At 49.6% G+C, this 22,612-nt stretch overlaps 1 protein-coding gene across 2 annotated transcripts in view; it reads right to left on the bottom strand.

Moving 5' to 3' along the window:
* The window catches only part of LOC119443009 (kinase suppressor of Ras B), a 92,028-nt gene that overhangs the window by 8,401 nt on the left and 61,015 nt on the right, over window positions 1-22,612 (bottom strand). The window contains exons 1-4 of one of the 2 annotated variants that reach the window (XM_037708113.2): window positions 8,619-9,032; window positions 3,513-3,599; window positions 1,341-1,453; window positions 71-769 (exon numbers count right to left, since the gene is read on the bottom strand). In XM_037708113.2, coding sequence (XP_037564041.2) covers window positions 71-769; window positions 1,341-1,453; window positions 3,513-3,599; window positions 8,619-8,746 — 1,027 coding nt within the window. In that variant the 5' untranslated portion in view covers window positions 8,747-9,032. Of the gene's footprint in view, window positions 1-70; window positions 770-1,340; window positions 1,454-3,512; window positions 3,600-8,618; window positions 9,033-22,612 lie in introns of those variants that run through there. The other variant, XM_037708114.2, reaches the window with a different exon arrangement.

Here is a 22,612-nt window from a genome sequence, read left to right as displayed (position 1 = left end):
GCCACCATGGCGCAATGCTCTGGACTCACTGTGCAGCAAGGTAGGTGAAAAACCCCAGTGTGGGACTGACCTGCTGGATTTCCAGCTGACCTTCCCAGAGGGGGCCACGTAGCGCAGAGCTTTTCGACGTCGTTGGCCTTGGTCTCGAGGCTGAGTGTGCGCGCCTTGTTGGCCAGCCACTGGCGGCCCGTGCGGCCGTGCTCGCTGATCACAGCGTTCTGGCGCACCAGGCCGGCGCCGCGCGTCGGATGCAGCCGGCAGGGGCCACCTTCGTGCGCCCGGGCGCCGCGGCAGTCGAGCTCGGTGTCCGACGGCGTCTGCACTGCCGACGAGGCCGACGACGAGATGTAGCCGCTCGACGAGAGGCTGCCGTTGGGCGACAGGATGCCGGCAGCGAACGAAGCCTTGCGCGTGTGGCACGTGCAAGGCGGCGTGGTCGCGGCCGGCTGGTGTGAGCTCAGAACCTTGAGCTTTTTGCGCGCCAGCCGCTCGTCGGCCAGCCGTGAGCGGCCGTGCTGCTTGCCGGCGGCGTCAGGCCGCGTAGCCTTGCGCCTCTGGGAGAGCCAGTGGACCACCTTCAGCAGTCCCGTCACGGCCAGCGTCGGGGACCGGGGCGGCGCCGACGGCAGCGCCGGCTGCAGCTGAGCAGCGGGCGCCGAAGTGCCGTGATCGCCGCTGCCGAACAGGAACGGCTGGCCCATCAGCGGGCTCACGGTAAGCACCTCGTGGCCGACGCTCGAGAAGCGCCACTCCTCGCAGCTGTCTTCGGCTGCGCGCGAGAGAGAGCGTGAGATCGGGCCGTTCCAAATGGGAGTGGGTTTTATCTGATGCCCAAAATCGTCCAAGCACTCGCTGTAGACGTGTGCATCGGCAAGCCATTCCGCACGTAACACAAATGCGAACTGCCGTTGTTGCAAGGCCCGCGGAAATAATCGAAAAAATTTTGCGAAGTGCAATCTTCGTCGCATTGTTATTTCTTCTAAATAAAAGATTAATCACAAGTGCCACGGCAGTGTAGCGTTTTTTTTTTATTTTATTTTTATTTTACTTCGTGTGCCGTGGTTTTGCCTGTTAAAGTGCCATGGTGCCAGTAGGCGCACACGTCGTCGCACGCACTACAGTGGACGTCAAAAGGTGGGCCCCATCTCCTCCGATATATATATGCATGCAGCCGAGACAAGATGACGAATGCCGGTTACTTATTGCCAGACGCGTGTTGCACTGGTTTCCATTGGGTACAAGCTTGCTCTTGTAGAGTCGTCCCTTGCTGCCGCGTTTCCGCGGAAGAAGGCTAGGGCTGTTTGACTGGGAATTAACGAAGAACATGATCGCGTGCTCACCTGCATCCTGTGGTGGGTGGTTCCCCGCGGTGCTGTGGCGTCCCATGTCGACAACGGTGGCCGGGGAGCACCAGTGGGGGCTGTGGTTGGCGCACGACTCGTGCGACAGCGCCCTGCAAGGAGCCATGACTCGCGGTCAGCCGTGCCTTCTTGTGCCGCCACCGAAACCGCAGCTGCTGCGGCTTCTGCTTGCGCCGTAGTTCGCGCCCAGGCTACCGAAGGGACGCGCGAACCGAGGCTGGTCGGCGGCTGAAAGAGCCCGCCCGCGGTTTGCCCTCGCCTCGACGGCGCCAACGGCGGCCCACCGCCGCCCGTCAGCTTGGGCCTGGGGACGCGCTGTCGGCGGCGACGGACGCGCTCCGTGCCAGCAGCTGTTCGGCCGATGCACGCGTTCTACCGTGGGGCCCCCTCGCAGAAGCCTGTAGCTCTGACGCCTCGCTCCGCGCGTTGTTCTCCCCTTTTATCGCTTTCTAAAAGACGACCCTTTGTTTTTAGCCACATCTAAAATCCCGTTCTGCTTTCGTGCCCGTTTTTCAAATGAGACAGAAACTGCCTTTAATGATTGATGAATGTTAGCATGAAGTCCTTAACTTTTCTTTTTTTTTTTTTATTTTTCCTCCTTGCGATCACATTTACCTATTGGTTCTTTCGATCGCGTGCGCCGCGCATATGGCACTGAGCGCGTTCATTAAGTTTTGATATTGTAGAAGGTTAATTTACTAATAGACAGAAGAAATAATTTTTCTCTTTAGTGTCCCTTTGACCCGTTGTTTTTGCAATGTCTGGTTCTTCGTCGTCACTACAACGGGACAAATGCATAAGGTATGCTAGTAGATGTAGATGTAGAGCCTTGGTGTTAGTGGCACATACCCACTCTGTGGGATTGGTCAAGAACCGGGTAGTTCGATGTAACAATGAGAAAGGAGATTTATAAAATACTGCAAACATAAATTTGGGAATACGTACGCATATGAGAATGAATAGGTAGAATATAGCACATGACTTGAATAGAATAGAGAAATAAATAAAGACTAAAAAAAGAAATAAATAGCTAGTCATCAAATTTGTAAAAATATTTCGGAACCCTAAGCCTTGATTTTATCATCTAAATCTTTCTGACCCTGCAATGAAATCCTGGATGGCATCGACAACCTTGCTGTCGCTGTGCCCAAGGGTATAGGCCCCCAATGATAGTAAATTTCTTGCTATACTGGTGGCCTCTATTTCTTTTTTTTTTTTTTTTCCTTGTGCATTTGTTCTGTTATAAAGTCTCAATAAAAAAAAAATACGCTCTTTCTCGTTAACGACACTGCAATACAGCAATTCTTTCTTTGGTTGCAACGACTCGTGAGACCTTAGATTTGACACAAACAGTTTCATACAAAATACAATTTACGTTCTAATTCAAAGCTGCAGGTGGGGGTCCTGGACTGGGGACCCCAATCCAATCTAACAACCGGGTTTAAACAAAGTGTTTCTTTCGTGCTAACTGGATGAACGAGATCTAATTGTCTTTCTGTCCCGCTATTTTTGTGCTTTGATATATCGTATTTTGCGTGCGCGAGTTGTGTACAGGCGGGGACGGTGTGTGTTTAACCACGGGGCGCGAGAGATGCACAGCTGCGACAGAACGGGAGTGAAAGGTCAGAGGCTACGCGAAGTCCGGTGCTCGCTAATTCAGCCCTTCATTTTTTGACGACCCGTGCGTCCGACTTTTCGTTCTGATTAGCTGTCATCCATCAGCGCAGTAGATAATAGTGACCCACATAAGTGCAAAACAAATCTGACGGTCGTTCTCGTTTTCTTCATATAACAACAGCTGGTCACAGTTGGATTCTGAACGTGCGCACGAACAACACCTATACAAACGTGAAACCAAAGAAACTTTTCTACGAATGTGCGACCATTGCCATGCTTGGTGTGTTTCTGAGCCTTTTTCTTTCACGGCCTTATTTCTTTCCCCTTAATTCTTTCACGAGCTTGCCTTTCAAAAGAGGAATGCGCGGGATGTGATGCGTCCAGGTATTAAATATGCGGGCAAATGCCCGAGAGTGTCCTGTATCAATGTTTACAGGCGTTGTAAAAGTCGTGAAACTAAAATTATGCGCACATTGGTGCAACTGGAGCAGTTATTCGGAGTACAAGCGCAAGCACGTTTATAAGGGTACTCACCCGCACTGCTTGCAGCGGATGCCCGTAAAGTACACCATCTTGTTGCATGTGGAGCAGCGCTTGGGCGTCGAAAGCGTGCGGGTCAACCTGCGCACATCGTGAGAAAATATTTGTCAGTACAGTTTAGCCATGTATATGCTAACTATTCTTTATAGAGAAATAATGACAGTAATGGAAAGCCTCTAAACCTGCACTACGGGCCAAAAATTTGAACGGCGCATCGACAGGGAAAGAAATGCCGCGACTCCTTTTGTTATAAAGTCGCAATGGATTTACGATCGAAAAACTGATAGAAGAATCCTCGCAGGCGATATTGCATAGGTGATACGTTTTTGGAACTCTTGTAAACTTATTCTAAAACAGCGCAATGCAGCCTTAATGCAAAGGGACGCCTAAAGCAAAAAGACACCGTCATTTCCTTCGCACACATTGTGTGGCAACGCCGAGCGCTGTAACAATTTTCAAAAGACCGAAGTCGGTGGGGCCTCTGTGCATGAATACTGGTACTCTAGTTCCAGCTTGAATTACGCTTAGCTCGTCAAGCGCAATATGACTGTCCAGTACTTTATAAGAAGAACGCATAAGCTTCGTTTCTTCGTTCGGCAGTAGCACAGCTCGCCGTTGCAATTAAGCAACCCGTCCGCCAAGGTCAGTTTGCAGCACGGCAGATTATGTTTCTCTTAGACCTTGAATTGTGATAGCACGCGCCTTTAGCTGTAGCTGCGGTTAGTTGCACTGCCGAGCGCACCCGGCGGTTGTTCGTGACCCAATCGGTATCGTTGTGCTGCTGCTCCGTGGAGCTCCAAGTATGCGCGATCCGCCGCGTGGCCTTGGCCATTGAGTTTCATAGTGATGGCCTTGGACCGGTCACCTGCCGGCGGCGGAAACTTGCAAGGCGCATGCCCAACTTCGTGTGCGCGTCATAACTGTTGGGAGGCATGCTGGGTGCCTGGGCCCGATGCTAAGCCACGGAAGCTGCTACTTTGCGCGTATATGTGAGGCGAAACGAGAGCCGTGTTGAAAACGCATCTGACCATATTGTCACGTAGTAGTGACGGTGAAGAAAACACCGACAGAAGAGCGGTGACTTCGTGGCCGTCGAGAAGCGCGTCGAGGTCGGTGGTTCTTTGTCTTCCGTTGTAATATATATACCGCAGCCAGAGAGGAAAAAAAGCTGCTGAAGATGCGAGGTGCGGAATTGAATAAGCAACGGCAGACGAACTAATTCGTGAAACGAAAAAAAAAAAAAAAACATGCAATAAATGGCAGCATATATTTAAATGACACGGCAACCACATACAAGATTGCGTCTCCTTTATGTGACTGCTCCATCAATCAAGCATCAGCAATCACTCACTAGACTGCTATCCCCGAAATAAGTAAAACGTGAAATACGCCAAAAGAGAAAAATAACGCATGCGAGCGACAGGGATTCATGAGCCGACGTGCACAGCATGCTTATATCGCGCTGTAACGACGCAACCGATGTTCCACAACAACAGAAAGTGTGATTCCTTTGGCTGATTAAAGACTTTATAAAGGATGAAGATTAGATAATGTTGCGGCGTAATTCTAGTCGCATCTTTAAACACACACACGCAGCAGCAGTAGCAGCACGCACGAGCACAGACGCGTGTGTGCAGACCGCCGCGGTCACACGGGAAATGGGCGAACATTTTACGGAGCCTGGGAACGATTAAGCTGCCAAATAACGACCGCACCGTAATCGGTAAATTCCCGTAATGGGCTAACAATAGGGAAGGCGCCAACTAAACGATGGCTGTCGAAGAGGAGCCGCGTGGCGACGGTGCCCCGCACTGACGTCACCTTGGGGATACCACCGTGGCGCCACCCGGCAACAGCACGCTCTTCGGGAAAAAACCGCGCTCCATTTACCCCCGTTGGAAGAGCGGCCAAGTGGCGTTTAGTGCACGTTTCGCCTGCTCTCTCGAGCCTAGCGATAGCGTTTTGCTCCTGCGGTACCTCTTTACATCCGCTGGGCTTTGCCAACTTACGCACTGCCAGAGGCTACACGGCGAAGATGAGGTCGACAACATTTCAAACTTGAAGCAAAACAGCTAGCGAAGTTATGCTGGTGTGTTTTACACTTCATTCATGGTGCAGAAACCGCGTGCGCAGTTGTCTTTGGCGTTGTCTGTGCCGATCCCACCGCTTTATTTCCGTGCCTCGATCGAAATACCTCGATCGTGCTTCGTCCTTACTACGTGAGTGGCATTCTTTGGCGCTGGTGATGCAGATCACACTACCTATTTCTCTCCGGTTTGTTGACGTTGAGGAAGAGACGCATACTTCTGCAGCCCTGTAATGGGAGCACGGCTCAGACAAGAGCGGCACGTGCAGACACGACCCTCACGTTGGCGTCCTCTCCGCAAACAACACGTGTGCATTTGCCCTCGCTCGCGCGTGGGCGCCCTGCGTTCGGCGTCCGCTCCGCGACACGTCGGACGGCGCAAGTGTTGGCGTCGCTGTAAAGAGCGCTTTTTTTGCCTGACGCGCTGCAAACGAGCGCGCGACGGACGCCGCCGAGTCGTTCATCACGCACGACACAAACGCTTGGTTGTTGACCCAGCGATGAATCCGACTGGGCCATTGGGGAAACAACACACGGCGTGGATGCGAGGGCGCCGGCGCGACGATGCCAGCATCACGGCGCATCGTCGTCAGCGGCCCAGAGAATCCCATGAGCGCGTTGTCTATACGTACACGCGTCGAGTGTGCAGGCTGATCGTGGTACTATGGAAACTGCGCGACGGCATAGTTTCTCTGTGCAGTTGACAACTTCTCGCACTTTCCCTCGCCGGTCCGAACCGCATATGGCATCTTACCGCACGGTTAATATATTTGGTCGCGAACCCAATTCCCCAGACGTATACGAACTCGTTATGAAAAACAGACGAAACGCAGCAAATCGTTAAAGAATGTGCAGCGTGCTCAGACGCCTTGCTGTAAGTCGGTCGATAAAGCGACTGGTGGACCTGTCTATATCCTTCTCCGTCTATCTTTCCGAAAGTCAGGTGCTGTGTATAGCCCCGTTATAATTTCTCACGGAACTATCGTCCAAAGAGTACTACTGAAGGCGCTGATGAGTGTCACGTATACGTATCCGGAAAACGCCTCATTCTGATTTATTTTCTCTCTTTCGGCGTAGTAATCGGGATTCGGGTATACTGTCGCAGTCCCCACCACCTGCCTTCCAGAACGACGTGACAGGCATCGTCCTCTCTCGAGAGCCCCCAACGTAACCGGCGTTCAAGACGGCCAGTGGACCAGAGCTTTCGTCTAGACGCGAGCTGTCGTCTCGCGTGGCACGTAAATCGCAGATTTTTCGTAAATCGTCGCACCAGTCGCAAAGCGGCACTTCGTGTCAGAAAAGTCACCACACGGGCTGCCATCAGAAACGTGGGGCGCATCTGTAAGCCAACAAACTCAGCTGTTGAAATGGCGGTTCCGATAAACGGAGAAGGCCCGGGCCCTTCGTCACTCCGGTTATTACGGAAGAGGCAGTCGAGGGCGATAAGGGTGCGTCCTCTCGTTGCCGGTAGCAACGAACGTCCAATGTCGTTGCCTCACGCCAGCATTTCGCCGAAGGCGTATATCCTTGTCAAGGCGCGTGCATTGCTCAGCGGGGCAAAGGCGCGTGTTGAAAAACGCGCCGTTTGTCTTGTGTCTCTGACAGGTATCCGTGTGGCGCCAGACCTCGACGCGTTGCGGAAATTTCGGACGCCTACTAAATATAGCGTCGGACGACATGCAGGAGACGGCGTGCGATACACGTTGGCGCGAACACGACCGGCTAAGCCTATATACGCGTGCAGCGGTTTAATTCGCATGCACAGGTTTCAACCTCCAAACTGCGTGCATACAGTGTCGATGTCTGACAGTCAGCAGCCACCTAATCATGTTTCTGTATTTCTTTTTGCTTTAGCCTCAGAACTCAACCTGAGCATTGTTGCCACTCGCACGTGTGTGGCACAAACCTAAAGATAGATTCACGGTTGTTGCCACGACCGAAGTGGCAGTCATGTACTGTCGGGAGCGAAAATCTAGAGACCACGGCAGTAGTAAAAAACATTTGAATTTCTTCTTGCACGATCGTGCGAAGTGACATTGTCTCAGTGCATTACATAAGTCTAAAAGGCACACAAAGGGTACCATGTGGCTGCGTTAAGATTTACAGCAACAGATATCGATTGATGCACCGCACACAGCGTTATACCGCTCGACGCTCAGTGGCTGATGAGACACAACGTTAGACACCGCTTGTGTCACCCCGCATCCACGAAAAAAAAAAAAATAAAAAAATCTGCATTCACTGACATATACTGGCTGGACATAAGCCATGCGTTCTTTTCCTTTCGTGGTGTATGTGTCCGGTCAAAAACTTGCTGGACGAAAGCTCACGTCGGCTCAGTTCTCTGAGCCGACGTGAGCCGACGGATGGGTAGAGGTGCGCGAAGAGTAAAGCTTTGAATAGCCACCGAGTCTCTTTTGCTATTTGCACCATAATCAAGTGGTCAGTACGATTGTCCGCTCGCTTTTTACTGAATGTGGTGAATAATATTACTTGACTGTTATACCTTGCACGGTGAGGACAATTTCGGATGGTTCCCCCGAAACACGCTGGTGAGCTTTTGTCGAGGCATGCTTAAACAAAATGATTAGTATAGACATTCCGGTACGATTTTTGGCTGTGGGCTTCTGCCTGGTCACCGTCATCGCACTCAAGATGATCTTGGGTTCTGTCGCATAAGGTATCACTGAAGGCGAAGTAACTGACAAAACAGGAACTTAAGAACTTGCTGCAGGTGTGCAAGGTGCCCAATGCCTATCAATATTTTCACGGGTGTGTTTGCAATGTCAAAGCGCTTTGCATTCGTGCACTGCTTTGGAATGCAACGTGTTCACCTGTCGGACGTACGTATATAACGCGAATACAGCTGCAATGCCGAAAGCAACACGCCAAAGCTGCAACGGTGTCATCCACCTTATATAGCACAGCAACCCTGAGCGCGTGGAACATGCTTTGGGAACGCTCACTAATGAAGACGAGAGCAGCTGCAACGTCTGTAGGTGACCACGACTGACCTGGTGCGAACGACGACCTTGCCGGATCCTTCTTCCTCGTCCGAAACAACGAAGTGGCAGTGGCGCAGTCTCCTGGGCCTGCTGTCCGGCCGCACGGGCCTCGAGTAGACCAGGCAGAGTACGACCATAGCGGCAGCCGCGTCGCCCCGATCGACGCCAAACCGCGAGCGAACGAACACGCTAAGTGGAGCTTGCACAACCGCGCACCAGTCGACGTGTGTGACCGGCACTGATCGACGACGCAAATGCAGCAGCAGCGGGGCTGTCGGTCCGAAAGATCTGGGCCCACGGCGATCCCGCCTGCCCCCCTCCTCCCTGCTGGCGTAGCCTCGAAGTGTGGTGGGGGGGGGGGGGGGGGAGGGGGTCTGATGGGCTGGCCCCCGCCAACGGGAGGAGAAAGCGCGTTGCACGGCGGGGGGACCGCCGCTTGCTCCCCGCGAGCGCATCTGTTGCGGCGGCAGCTGGCGCGGGGTGTGCGAGACACGCGCCTGGCGGTGCGCCGGTGTGCGCGACCCCCGTTGCACCCCCCCACCCCCACTTCGAGGGCGCCGTAGGGGCCGACGGAAAGAGAAGCACCGCCTGTTGTGCCAGCGGCCCGGGGCTCTCGCGCCGCTTTCTTTGCTCCTGCCGCCGCTGCTGCTGCAGCGTGTGTGTGTATCGGGCGCGCGCTCTTTCTGTCCGGGGTCGCGCGGGGGTCTCCGCGGGCAAGGCTGCTTCCTCCTCCCGTCTATATATTTGTCCCCTCCTCGATCTACGGGCGTCGCCGTAGGTAAGCGATGCAAAGACGAAATAAAAAAACTAAAAAAAAAAAATTATCAGTCCACATTCGGCAGGGTTCAGAGGTTGCGCGACCTTTCTTCGTCCCGTTTCTTGTCACTTCTTACCTTCGCTGCTGTTTACTTTCTTTCTTTTTTTTTTTTTGTGCGACTCAACGCCTTTTGCCACCTCCCTGTTTGCGTTCTTTTCTCTTATAGTCGTTTCAGTATTTTTATTTTTTATTTTATTTTTCTGCTACGCTACTGCCGCTGAAATATACGAAAGTCCTACTACTCCTCAGTCTAACCACACATTAAGCGAAGGCTCGCAGCGTCTCTATCCACGAGAAGGCACGTGCATCTCCAAGTTTCATTAATGGCATAGCATCAAGCGACTCGTCAGATTAACTTTTGGATTTCACATACAAGCTCTTCTCGTGCGTCCCAGAGTGGCCGCGTCGCCCAGGTGTTTTCCGAGCTGCGGAGAAGAAAACAAACTGCTTACGGGGGGCTTCATTGCTATAACAGGCAGCATTGCTTATCGCCGGAGGACACCGATGCGAGCGAATCCGTGAAGGGCATCTCGATCGACGGAGGGGGTCGTCACGTAAGCGCCACCTGCGCCGACCGCGTCCAGCGATGCCGAGGAGGTCGCAGTGCGCGGCCAATGTGCCCGCTTCCAGGTGCTCTGGCGACGTCTTCACTTAATTGACTCGCACTATCAAGTCCACATACCTGCCGGCAGTGAAATGAACCGTGGTCGCGTAGAAACATCTGTGTGACCGCGCGGCGTGCACAGTGCCACTGACCTGTTCACCCGCTGCTGCTGCTCCGATGGAATGCGAACAGCCTGCTCCAGGCTACCACGCTCCTATTCGCGTTGTTCTTCTTTTACCGGGTGTGATTTCTCGGTAGACATTGATGCATGTTCACTATGGGGGATTGGTCAAGGTTTCTAGCGTTGTTGGAAGCGGCAATGAGTGCGACAATCGTAAAAACAAATATAGAAGGTCGAAAACATCAATCGCTTCAAACTAATGGAAAACAACAAAATAAACAAGACCTGTAGAAAGGAACCGCTATAAATGAATTAGAAACTCATTCAACAGAAAAGAGACTCCTTTGACAGCGCAGGAGAAGCTCAGCGCTCTTCTACTTTCCTTCAGGGGCAATCATTCGGTCGTAATTGTAATCGAAGTATTTTTTTTTTTTCTGTTCAAGAGAGTTCTGCCACCGTGCCATTAGATGGGGCAAGAGACAAAAAAAAAAAAAAAAACGCAGCGAATTGGTCACCGCTGAATTTTCGATAATTAGCTGGCACGTGTGTCCACTTTGCCGCAGGTTTACCTCAGCGCAAGAGGTGTGTAGGCGTGGCTAAGAACGACGTGGGTATCGGCTCGGAAGGGGAAAGGCAACCGTTGCGATGAATTGCTGTGACTCCCCCTCTTGACTATAGGTACTGTATACGTATGCTACCTTTGGTAGCATGTACAGGAACTCTACTCTCGACAGCTTTCCAGCGGCATCGATCGGGCAAGGAGGGCGTTTACTGCTGAGAGAAGCCTTTCTTCGTGTTTTGCCGTATATACTTGCACCATGAGCAGCGTGCACGAGAACACTGATGCTGTTATCCGCAGCGCGGTAACTGTTTCTACGGGAATTCAGAAAGTTGTTGCTGGAGCCCACCGCTTCTATTGAAACATCGCTCTATTTCGTTGCGTCGTTTTTTCCTCCGCACACGGCCGCACACGGCCGCTTAACATCTGCGTCCATCGCTCAGCCACTGGCTCAGCGCACGGAAATCTGCATGCGCAGCCATCAGGGACCGTAACCGAAATCGCAGCAGCGCGTCATCTCGGCTCTGCAACCGGCGCGTGGCACGCGCGCGCACCAGCGTGCCACGGCTGCGACGTGTCGGCGCGCAGGAGGCGCGCGTGGTCACGCGACAGTCGCGAGCCGGTCACGCGACTACGCGCACCGGTTTGCAGAGCGAGCATAGGGGGGAGGGGGGGGGGGTCTGTATCACCCTTTCCACCCATCTGCCCCGCGCGCGGCGGCAGCCGGCAGTCCGCTTGCTTGGCGGCTGGGCTCGGTAGAAGAGGCCCGCGATGATCGTTCTGAAGGGAGGCGGGCGAAGCAGGCTTCCCCTCTGTCCCGCAGCACCCGACATCGTCTTTCGGCCCTCCGATACTTCAGCGAGAGGGAGCCCGGCGGCGAGGGTGTCTCCTATCGGCGCGCGGTCTGGGGGTCTGTGCCCATGCCTGGCAGCTTGCCACCGCTCCTCCGACCGAGCAGAGTCCTTGCACGATCGCGTCCCGTGCCAGGTCGCCAGGTGGGCTTCTTTGCTAATGTCCACACGGCAGGGGGAGACCCGCCAGAGGAGGAGGGTGATGCAGCAGCACCCGCGGGCTTTCTTTAAATCCATCGTCTCTTGCTCTCCCCGGGTTGTTGCCTAGCGGCGTCCCCTCGACTGCCCCCGATCACTCGGGGGGCCGCAGCAACCGAGCCTCGTCTTCGGAGGCTGTGCCCTCTGCCAGCTCTACCAACATTTCTGAGCTCTACTGCTTCGCAAAAAGAAAAGAAAGAAAGGTTGGGGAACAGGGGGTCATCCCAGGCTTCGACACCGATCACGTACAGGGTCTCTCCAACCCTTGCAACGGTACAACTTACTTATGCAACCGGCATTGCGTCCCCTGTTCCACTCTGACCTTAAGAACGTCCTGGGTTGGGTTTTGAAATCAAGGATGGCTCACAACATGCCGACAATATTTGCTTAGGTCGACTAATGGAATGCGAAATACACTTGCTTTCATGGTACTTGGCGATTTACAAGATTACACGAGCCTCCTGCTGTGCAAAGCTCTATCTTAAGAAGCAGCAGCTGCAAGCAAGCCGCAGATTCACCAAATTGCAAAAGAGAGAGAGCGATAGAAAGTGCATTATTACACGCAGTCAGTCTCGCATTGTTTTGTGTAATATCAGAAAAACGCGTCTTATAGATACAGACATGAAACGCGCCCAGTTAAAAAGTGGAAAAAGTACATAAAATGTCTCAGAAGTGGGACTCGCATTGTATCGTGCAATATCAGAAAAACTCATCTTATAGATACAAACGTAAAGCGCGCCCAGTTAAAAAGAAGCAAAAGTACATAAAATGTTTGAGAAGTGGAGCGAACAAGCACGTAAAGGAAAGAAGAAAATTGCGAGGCCATAAAGGAAACCATTAAGAATTAAACAAGGCAGCTAGATCAGGCAATCTTAGATGAGTTATATTCAAAGCTTATAGCTAATCATATTCCTTCAACAAACGCGATAGGTTGCTTTTTAGCGATTGTTGAGCGCATTTGACGGCTCGTTTGAATCTTCCATAATATCATCTGCCCTGTCTCGTAGAATATCTAATTGAATTGTAAACTCAGAATTTCAGCAAACAATGTGTTGTTTCGCTCAATATTCGCTCTATAATCGCGAGCTAGCTAGCCTTGGCCTGTGTGAATAATTTCTTTGGTAGTTTTCCTTCTTTTCTCTTTCTCTCTCGTTCTTTTTTTTTTTTTTTCTTGTTTTCTAACAGCTAGGTCATATGTAGGCTGAAAAAAATGGCGCGCGGCATTTATTATTATTTTTTTCCCTCGACATTGCTATATACTGGAGTCCCGGAAATGTAAACAGTCTCTGAAAATCTCAATTATCGAAGCCTAAAGTTCTCTAAATCGGCAGGGATTTGTCTATTCCTTGCTTTGAAAGCTCCTGCCTTTGCTTTATAATAATATTAATCTTCAACATGTTATTGAATTCCAGAATAACCTTTATAGAACCTTGTTCGCCTTTGGGAAAACATAGACACAAGACAGAGAAGGAAACGCAGACATTGGCGTCACCGGCGCGTACTATTTCAACCAGATTTTGTAATGACTTGTCACATGCCATTATGTTTGGCTCGCAAGCCGCCAAAACATCATTATCGATGGGGTCGACCGCTCGGCGCGATATATGACAACGAATAAATAGAAGTGAAAGAAAATAATTCGGCCTCCAAATGAAGCCCTGAACATTATTTATATACTAGTAATGAACTAATAAAGCTCATTTGAGAAATAGCCGCCGCGGCATGCAGCTTACCGGCTATATGGCGTTGCACTGCTGATCGCGGCTTCGACTCCTGGCCGCGGCGGCCGCATTTCTATGGGGGGGAGGGGGGGGGGGGGCGAATTGCAAGAACGCTCACGTTAAAGAACCCCATGTCGTCAAAGTTATTCCGGCGTCCCTCGCTACGGCGTGCCTCGTGATCATATCGTGGTTTTGGCACGTAAAACACGAGAATTTGATTTTCTTTCCTTCTCACTATGTCTCTTATCGACTCGAATCAATACCTATCATGTATATTGCTCTTCAAAGGCACGACGTCCAAAAATTCAGCTTGCATCCCGTCGTCCAGGCCAGTTCTGCTGAATGTCTTGCCTCAAACAACCACGAGTCATGAATCCAGCAGACGAATTCAAGCGCCCGTCGAATTACACATTTTCTGCTTTATAGCTACCTATGTACGTGATTTAGGGCCAACCAGTCAATAATAAATCATGCTAAGCAAATGCCGCGTGCGTGTATGCCGTCCTTTCCCGCCGACGAAGCATCGCTATACGTCGCGTGGTGGCCCAGCCAAACAAGATCCGCGGAGTACGTACTCTTGCAACACACAGCGAGCGCCTTCGTCTTTTTTGTGCAAGCAGCGCGCCGCCATCGCGTCTTCCTTCTTTTCCACCTTCGGCCTGACCCTACCTCCCATATTTCATTCCTTTCCCAATATTACTCGTCCACCCTCCAGATTTTTTTTTTCTTCCTTCGTGCTCATTGTGACCGCGCGCACACCTGCGAGAACAATGACTGGCTCCTCTTATTTCGGCGGCCACGTGACACGCACGTGGTTCGACGACGGGGAAACCTCGCGAGACGCGTGGTCGTCGTTCGCACAGCGTGCAGCCGCACCATTCGTTGTCGCTGGCGTGGCTGAATGTGGCACATCCAACGCGCGCGATCCGCCAGATTAGGTTTATTCAGTTCGAGCGTGAAATGCACCGCCCACTTGCAGTATACTTGCTTTTCGTCGTGCTGATGCGCGTTCCAAGTCTTGCGGACTTTTTCTTTTTTTCTACATTCTCTCAGTTGCCGTGCTCTACAACGTCATCTATCTACAGTAAAACCTCGCTACAACGAAGTTAAAGGGGAAGCTGCACTTTGTTATAACGATTGTCCACACTCGCGGCTGACAATGGCCCATTTGGCGTGCAGCTCGGAAAAGTGGAAAAAAGGCGGGGGTTCAACCACTTGGTAATCCGAACCAAAAGCCCACTGCGCACTGCCGAATAAATGCGAAAGATTTCGGTTTTCTGTCGTATTTCCGTCGCGGAAATTTTGAACTGGTGATTAAGGCAAATCATGAGCAGGGTCGTACGCCGAGATATATCGGCCTGATTGCTGCAAAATGATGAGTAAATCTTCATTCTGAACTAAAACATGGATATCTTATCCACTTAAAACAAATTTTATACTTCGTTAAAACCACAAAATACACGGTTTTTATGGGAATTTCAAGAAGAATTACGAATACTTCGCTATATTTATTAGTTCGTTATAACCCGTTTTGCTATAACAAGTTCTGACCCACATACCTGTCAAGCGATCGGCTGCTCTCGCAGTATTGTTGCCATCTACGTGGTTCATCTTCTATACCCTCTGACGTGCCCGCACAGGCTTAGGTCATTCACGTGAATGTCAGTGAGCCTCAGTACTGCGTTCACTGGCGCCGTCCAGGCTTGCTTCCAATGTAGTCATTGGTTCAATGAATATTCGTTTGGCCAAGTATCATAATAAAGACGCAGTCACTGACCAAGTCAAAGGTGAAACCAGAGACGTTTCGGAGCCCGCATGAGTTCTTTTATTGCTGAAGCGGACGACAACCTGTCGACGTTTGTTCGTTGAGATATAACGTGACAACACAAATGGAAAGCAGAAAAAGCTGATTTGATGTATTCATCTTCTTGCATGGCTCGGTTGGTAGGCCCCTGCTCGGAGCAGGGTTGGGAAGAGTGCATTAACCAGCTTCTTCGTTCTCTGTCCTTTAGCGCCGATGCAATGCGCTGGCCGTTTGCTGGAGTCGCCGAAGCTGCTTCTGCCTGTCGATGTGCCTCTGCCTGGTTCATTAGTCCTCTTCCGCTGACACGCGCACGCGATGCGTTTTTCTATATATCGCCCGTTTACATGAATGCAGTATACCGCCTCGTTCATATACGTATATATATGTATATACAAATGCGGCTATGGTACCTGCAAGAAGTACATATAGTGAAGCCTCATCATAACAGCGCTGAAAAATGAAGGCGTCAAAGTGGAAACGTCGCATAGCAACCGTCCGTATTTGCCACCAGGCAGCTTTCGAATTAAACTTGCCACATCTTTAGTCCAACCGTTGCACCCGTCGTGGTTGCTTAGTAGCTATGGTGGTGGGCTGCTAAGCACGAGGTCGCGGGATCGAAGCCCGGACATGGCGGCCGCATTTCGATGGGGGCGAAATGCTAAAAACACCCTTGTACGTAGATTTAGTTGCACGTTGAAGGACCCCAGGTGGTCCAAATTGTTCCGGAGTCTCCCACTACGGCGTGCCTCATAATCAGATCGTGGTTTTGGCACGTACAGCCCCATAATTTTTGTTGCTGTTTAGTCCAGCCGTTGCATTGTTGAGGATTGTCGCGAGAGGGTTCCACTCCTGTTTATCCTAACTCATTTGATTCGTATTTATTTTTCCTTTTTTGAAATCGAGAGGGATTCGGTAGAGTGTGCACTTTGTGCGTATGTGTCCTGAATGAAAACTTAAGGTTTCAATTGTCGCCCTCAGTGCTGCTCTTTAGGCGGGCATGATAACGCAGCGCCAAATTACGATATAGGCTATAAAATTATGTTTGATGCTCGAAATAAACATAAATGAGCTGGCCAACACAATCATCAGGAGGTCTTGTACCAGAACAGAGTTTTTAGACGTGCACCAAGCTCACCACCGAGCTGGAGTCACTTGTAAGAAGTTTAGAAGTAACGGCGCTGGTCACACAGAGATGTGCAGCCTGGAATGTTTTGGCTTGCTGGCTAGCGTCGCTTTGCCTAGCGACAATAGCTGGCATGTAGCGTTAGCCGTGAGCTAATTCTTTTTTATTTTTGTGTTTTACCGCCCATCCGCTTCTTCCCACCTCTGTCACGCGACAATGTCAGAGAAGACTGAAATAAACGTGTTTCTCTCCTCTGTGTGTGTGTTCGGATGACCCTGCAACTGCTACGTTCTTAGACGCGAGAATATTTCCAATTACTTTGTCAAGGCGTCGCCGCTTCGCTACCTAAGCAAAGTTCTAATGAATAAGTGAGTCGCGCGAAAAAATACGGAAGTCGGCGGTGTAACAAGACAATTAAGGGCACGGGATTTGCACCCTGCCTCACTTGTGCCGCACACCACGGTTCTCGTCATACTTTTTCGCGCCTTTCACTTATTCATTAAAGCGATGAACCAACTTGCACAACTTAGGTATTCACTTATCAAAACAAAACGGCGTGCGTTGGGCTATTGTGCGTGGCAGTCAACGGCGAGAGTCGGCCAGCGCTGATGCATAGAAGCGGGCTTTTCTGCGCTGCGCGCCCTAACAGCGGCAGAGCTAACTTGGAAGCGGCAGTGTTTGCAATTGAACGTCACTGCGGTGTCGCTCACTGCGGATTCCTGCTGGCCTCTATAAACAAAGTGGCGCATGCAGATATGGATATAGGTTCATGATGATGATGATGATGTGTGGTGTTTTATGGCGCAAGGGCCAGTTATGGCCAAAGAGCGCCATGCCAATGTTTGTGAATTTGCAGTGGATCGATGAATTCTGAGAAGTAGATGAGGCGTGGCGGTAAAGGGGCCTAAAAATAGTCGCTGTAAAGTGCGTAAAATATACAGGTACTAAAATCATGACAATGACTAATGAGGTGTACTATGAAATGAAGAATGCATTGAGAAAGAATAACACGATGTTTAAAATATTTAAGATGCAGTAATTGGCAAGAAGAACTACTGCCTAAACAGAGCCCTTGAACCACAAGGGCCTGGAGGCATGTGCTATAAAGAACTACTATCACAGCGGCATGCTCTGGAGAGAGGATGCGCTACAAACTTATTGGGCTGATAACATGTAAGACAACACCGTTCAAAAAAGTGAGGACTGCTTTGGTATTAAAAAGCGGTTGTTTACCAAGAAACATAGCGGGATGGAGAGGAACACAGTGGCGGTATGCGAGAGGGAAGTGTTTCTTCCGCTCTCTCTCTCTCTCTCTCTCTCTCTGCTTCCCGACACTCCAGGAGGATTTGGAGGACGGTGAACCTCTCGCCACATCTACCACAGGTTGGATGATCATTACCAGTCAATAGAAAATTGTGAGTACCTAATGTGTGTTCTATTCTGAGACGACAGAATAGGACATCAGTTCGCCGTGTTTTCGATGCAGAGTGCCAGAAACCTAACTGTGGCTTAATCAAGTGGAGCTTGTTATTTGTTTCCGCATCCCACAAGCGTTGCCAGTGGCTTCGCAGTTTCTTACGCAAGAAAGGTTTGAAATCTGTTACAGGTACAGCAGCTGTAGGATTAACAGCGTGTGATGTTATTGACGTGGCCATTTGGTCGGCAAGAACATTACCCTCGATGCCTCTATGCCCAGGCACCCAGCATATTATGATTTGTTGTTTAGATGCATAAACAGAGCAGATCATGATGATGATGATGTGTGGAGTCTTTTTGGCGCAAGGGCCAGATATGGCCAAAGAGCGCCATACACATGGTGATGGGTTTCCAATCAATTGTTTATGAAATAAAGAATTGTACTGTGGATGGTGGATGTTAAATGCATGGCTGTAAGTAGGCCTAAAATCAGTTGCTGTAACTTGCGTAAAACATATAACTATTAAAATGATGACAATGACCGGAGATGTGAGCAACGACCATGGATGGTTTGTTCTGAAGTGATAATGCCATAAAACGTGTACGTGAAAGTAGCACCGGTGCCTCAACAGGGCCCTTGAACGTAAGGGCTGAGAGGCACGTGCTCTACAATAATGTTGTCGCAGCAGCAGCCTCTGAAGAGAGGATGTGCTACGAATGTAGGGGGCTGATGACTCGCAATGTACCGGCATCTTCAAGAAACTTTAAAACTAACCTGTGATCAAAGAACGGTTCTGTGCCCAGAAACAGTGCTGGGTGTAGAGGAACGTGTTGTTTGTATGCTAAGGGGAAGTATTTCTTTCTTTGAGGCTCTAATTCCTTGCACTCTATTAAAACATGGATCACTGTCATGGATATAGGTTCACGTATGCAAGTTCTGTGCATCTTATTTGCACAAGAAGAGTGCATTTCTTTAATGCACAACCTGAGTATGCCATAACTTAAACGCACTAGCACGTTATTGTTACGTTTTAACTCTTAGTTGCCTGCATGCGCTAAGATCAAAGGGGCTAGCGCAGCGTCCTTATCACAGAACTCGTAAACATTTACGCTATCGAGCTTAAAGAAGCAACGTACGCGTGCTCTTGCTCGCGTACGTTGCTCCTTCGCACTCCTTGTTTGTGACGTGTAGTATTCACAGCGAATATATGTTAATACACCACATACTTCCGAGGTTTGCACAACATCCGGCGTAAACTCTTACATACGCTTCCTCACCGCAGATTGAGCACAATTCGAAAGCGGAGCTCAACGTCGCCTCGACAGTTGCATGCATGGATGCCCCATTAAAGGAGTGCCTGCTCGAGTGCGGTGAAAAAGACCGAAGCAAAGAGGACCGAAGTGGCGTGGAAGAAAGCTCGAAAGAAGGCACGACAAGCTGAAATAATTAGGGTGCAAAAAATATTCGAGCGTACAGAAGTCGCAAGAAGCGGCAACAAATCGGGCTAAGCGATCGAAACGAACAACAGATTAAGAAGGAGGATAAGAAAAAAAACCAAAACAGCAATAACTTGATCATTTCAGTAAAATTTTTGTATACGGGGTGATCATAATTAATTTACGGAATGTTTAAAAATCGCCTGTGGCAGATAACCTCCTCCTTGTCCTTGAACTGGATTATTCGAAGAGGCGCAAACGTTACTAGCACGAGAAATCGACACATATATTAAACTTAGTAACGAAAATCCACTAATTAACTTCCTAATTAATTGCTTTAAGACACCTATTATTGCAATTCACGAATTGTAGCCGGTGAGTTTGCAAGACGTATCTACGTGAAATTGATTTCCAGGACGACACCAGCTTCGAGATATTATTTGCTAAAGTGTGGGACAAAATACATGGGCGTTCCAGTTATACTTTCGTACTTCAATGGATAAAAAAGCGTTTTGTTAAAAAACGTTAGTGGAACAACAGTGCATTCTTAATGCGAGTTTAATGGCGCATATGCCCAAACTGGTGTCATTATGGAAATTGATTCCAAGTGGATATCGCCTTGCAACCTCACCGGCTACGATTCGTAAATTGCAATATGGGCCGTAAAGTAACTAATTTAGAAGTTAATTAGTTGAATATGTCTTTTTATTTCTCGTGCATGTCCGCGTCTCTGAGTAATCCAGCTCAAGGACTAGAATTATGTTATCTGCAAGAGGCGATTTTGAAAAAAAATTATAAACTTGAATATCATCACCCCGTATAGCAACAGTAGTAATGTCGCAGTGCGGCTACGATTTTCTTCGAAATGGTATTTCTTCTCCAGGGAAGTGCAGCAATTGCACAAAATTTCGGAAATTTCGAACCTTGATCGTCGTACATACCCAGATTTAGGCGATACTGACTGTCCAAGCATTAGGCACCTCATCACGCACCACACAGTCGACGCTTTTAAGCATGAAATGCTTTTTGCTCCCGTTGTAGGCGACCTTCAAGTGACCTTGAGCCAAAAGCCAGAGCCGTTATCCGGGCACTCAAACGAGAACATCCGGAAATCGCTGCGAGAACAAAACGAGATCATCCGGGTAACCAGTCAAAGTTATGAAAATGCGGTCTCTGGCCCCCAATCCGTTGTACAGGACCGCATTACGTACACTAGTTACTTCCCTAAACAAATTTTAAAAAATATTGCTTCCGAGTTCTCCCTAATGTTTGTTCACAATATCACTCAAGCTGCATGTAAATTCTAGTACGCTGAAGTTTTATTTGTCATTTCCAAGAGCGACGTTCAAAAGGCAGACACAGGGCACCATACACTTGATTGTGATCATTTAGCGCTGAGACAGGGTTGCCTGTGCTCTTTGGAACGCCAATGGTCCCTGAGTTCCGCGGCGCGGGTATTGCATCGCCTCGAGAGATGGCGCCACGCTGCGTCGCGCCTCCTTCAGGTGCTTTTCTTCTTCTAGTTGGGCAGTGCGCTCTGGACGACGTTCGTTCCGCCTTCAGCCGGTTTTCTTCTAGCTGGGCAGCGTTCATATCGACCAGTGCAAAGTATGGCGTGCTGCGGTGTGGTGTGGTGGGGTATGCCGTTGTGAACGTGCACTACACCCATTTTAAGATTGTGGCTAGTATAATCTCCAACCAAGCTGCTTTGCCGGTAGCCATTTCATGCTTACATCTACTCTCGATTACGGGAGAGTTTTTGCCACCATATTTTGTCACCGTAGTTCCCACCAGCGTTGCAGCTATTACGGGTTATAATATGAAATGAAAGGGTTTCCGCTAGATCTTAATTTTTTTCCAATGAATGTTATTTATTTGGTTTTCGTACAGCTCGTAGAACATGCAGCTTGTAGTGGTCCGGCGTTGTTCGCTGTCGCGTGAAAGGTATAGATCGGTGACAGCATACGAGGTGCGTCTGTCAACAACACACGCGTTACAGTCGCACATCATGCCGATGCGTCTGCTTTTGTTGCTGGCTGCAGAGACTAAAAAGAAAACGAGCTTCTGCAGATTTTTTTTTTCGCCGTCTCGCTGTTATCTCTTGAACAGACCAGTGCACACAATTGCGCACAAGTACACTGTTTGAGAAAAAATAAAAAGCATGCCACGGCTACTGTGTGCTTCGGCATTTTGGAACAGGTAGCGACAAATTCGATGACAGGAACTGGAACACGAGGTTGCAATCTAGTGAGAGTAAAGCCCCTCCATGACGTTTTTCCGCCAACCAGAAATCCCGGAGGCGCGTCGATCAAGGGGCTTTAGGTGAGAACAGCGGTAAGCTACAAGAAATTTTTTTTTTCTTCCTTTTAGTTTTTCATTTTTTCCTCGCTGCGGGCTTCGGTGACGGCAGTGCCACCGGCTCCCGGAGTGCCGGTGCTGCGACAAAAGGTCGCCTACAAAACAAAAGCAAAAAAAAAAAAAAAAAAAAAAAAAACTTCGAGGAGGCGACGGTTTTTCTCTCTGAAAAGACTGCGTGGGAGTGTTGTGAAGTGTCAAACCCTCACGAGGCACGACGCTGCAAACGTGCCGAAAGAGGGCGCAACAGGTGCTGCCCTCAGCAATGGAAGACGTGTTTCTGAGGCCAGACCTTCCGTGACGCCTCTTTCATGTCTTTAGTAATATTTCTTGATTGCGCGTGCAAATAGTTTACAAGAGGGAGGGAGAGGAGGTGACAATATTTCGAGATTGATTATACGACGTCTACGTGTGAAAATTAACAAAGCTAAAATAAGCCTCCTGTAACAGGGGCTAGCCTCGCTGAGGTGGCTTTAGTGGCGTTAATAAAAAAATCTATAAAATACTCGAACAAGTCAGTCAGTAAGGAATAGTTCAATAGGTAAGACACGATGCCGGGGAGGTGCAATAAGTGAATTACTACACCGAGTCGTCGTCGTGTACGATTTCACTTCGACGACACGGTTTTCGCTCAAGGACGTTGAAGGTCGACTGAACGATGAGACATATAAGGCTTTCGCCTTAATAAGCAAGGAATGACTAGTTTCTCATAATGCGGGAAAGGAGAATGATAAGAATAGTTTGAAGTGACATGAGCACGATAAAATAAGGGCTACACAAAAGAAGAGCGGCGCATCTACGAAGTTCCGTGCGTTACGCGCGGCTGATCACTTTTATCCTCCCGAGGCCCCTTGCACGTTGCCTCCAACTTTTGTTCGTAACTTGCTCTGAAGCGATTACGCAAGATATTCATTCTGGGTATGAAGTACGGTGCATGTGTAACTGCAAAAGAGTGGTTTACTCATATTCTTATCATCCGCTTTCGAGAAATTTGACC

The sequence above is a fragment of the Dermacentor silvarum genome, chromosome 2, assembly GCF_013339745.2.
Source record: "Dermacentor silvarum isolate Dsil-2018 chromosome 2, BIME_Dsil_1.4, whole genome shotgun sequence".
In the NCBI taxonomy this organism is placed as follows: Eukaryota; Metazoa; Arthropoda; class Arachnida; order Ixodida; family Ixodidae; genus Dermacentor; species Dermacentor silvarum.
Note: the sequence above shows the minus strand (reverse complement) of the source record. Positions and strands in the feature narration are given on the sequence as shown.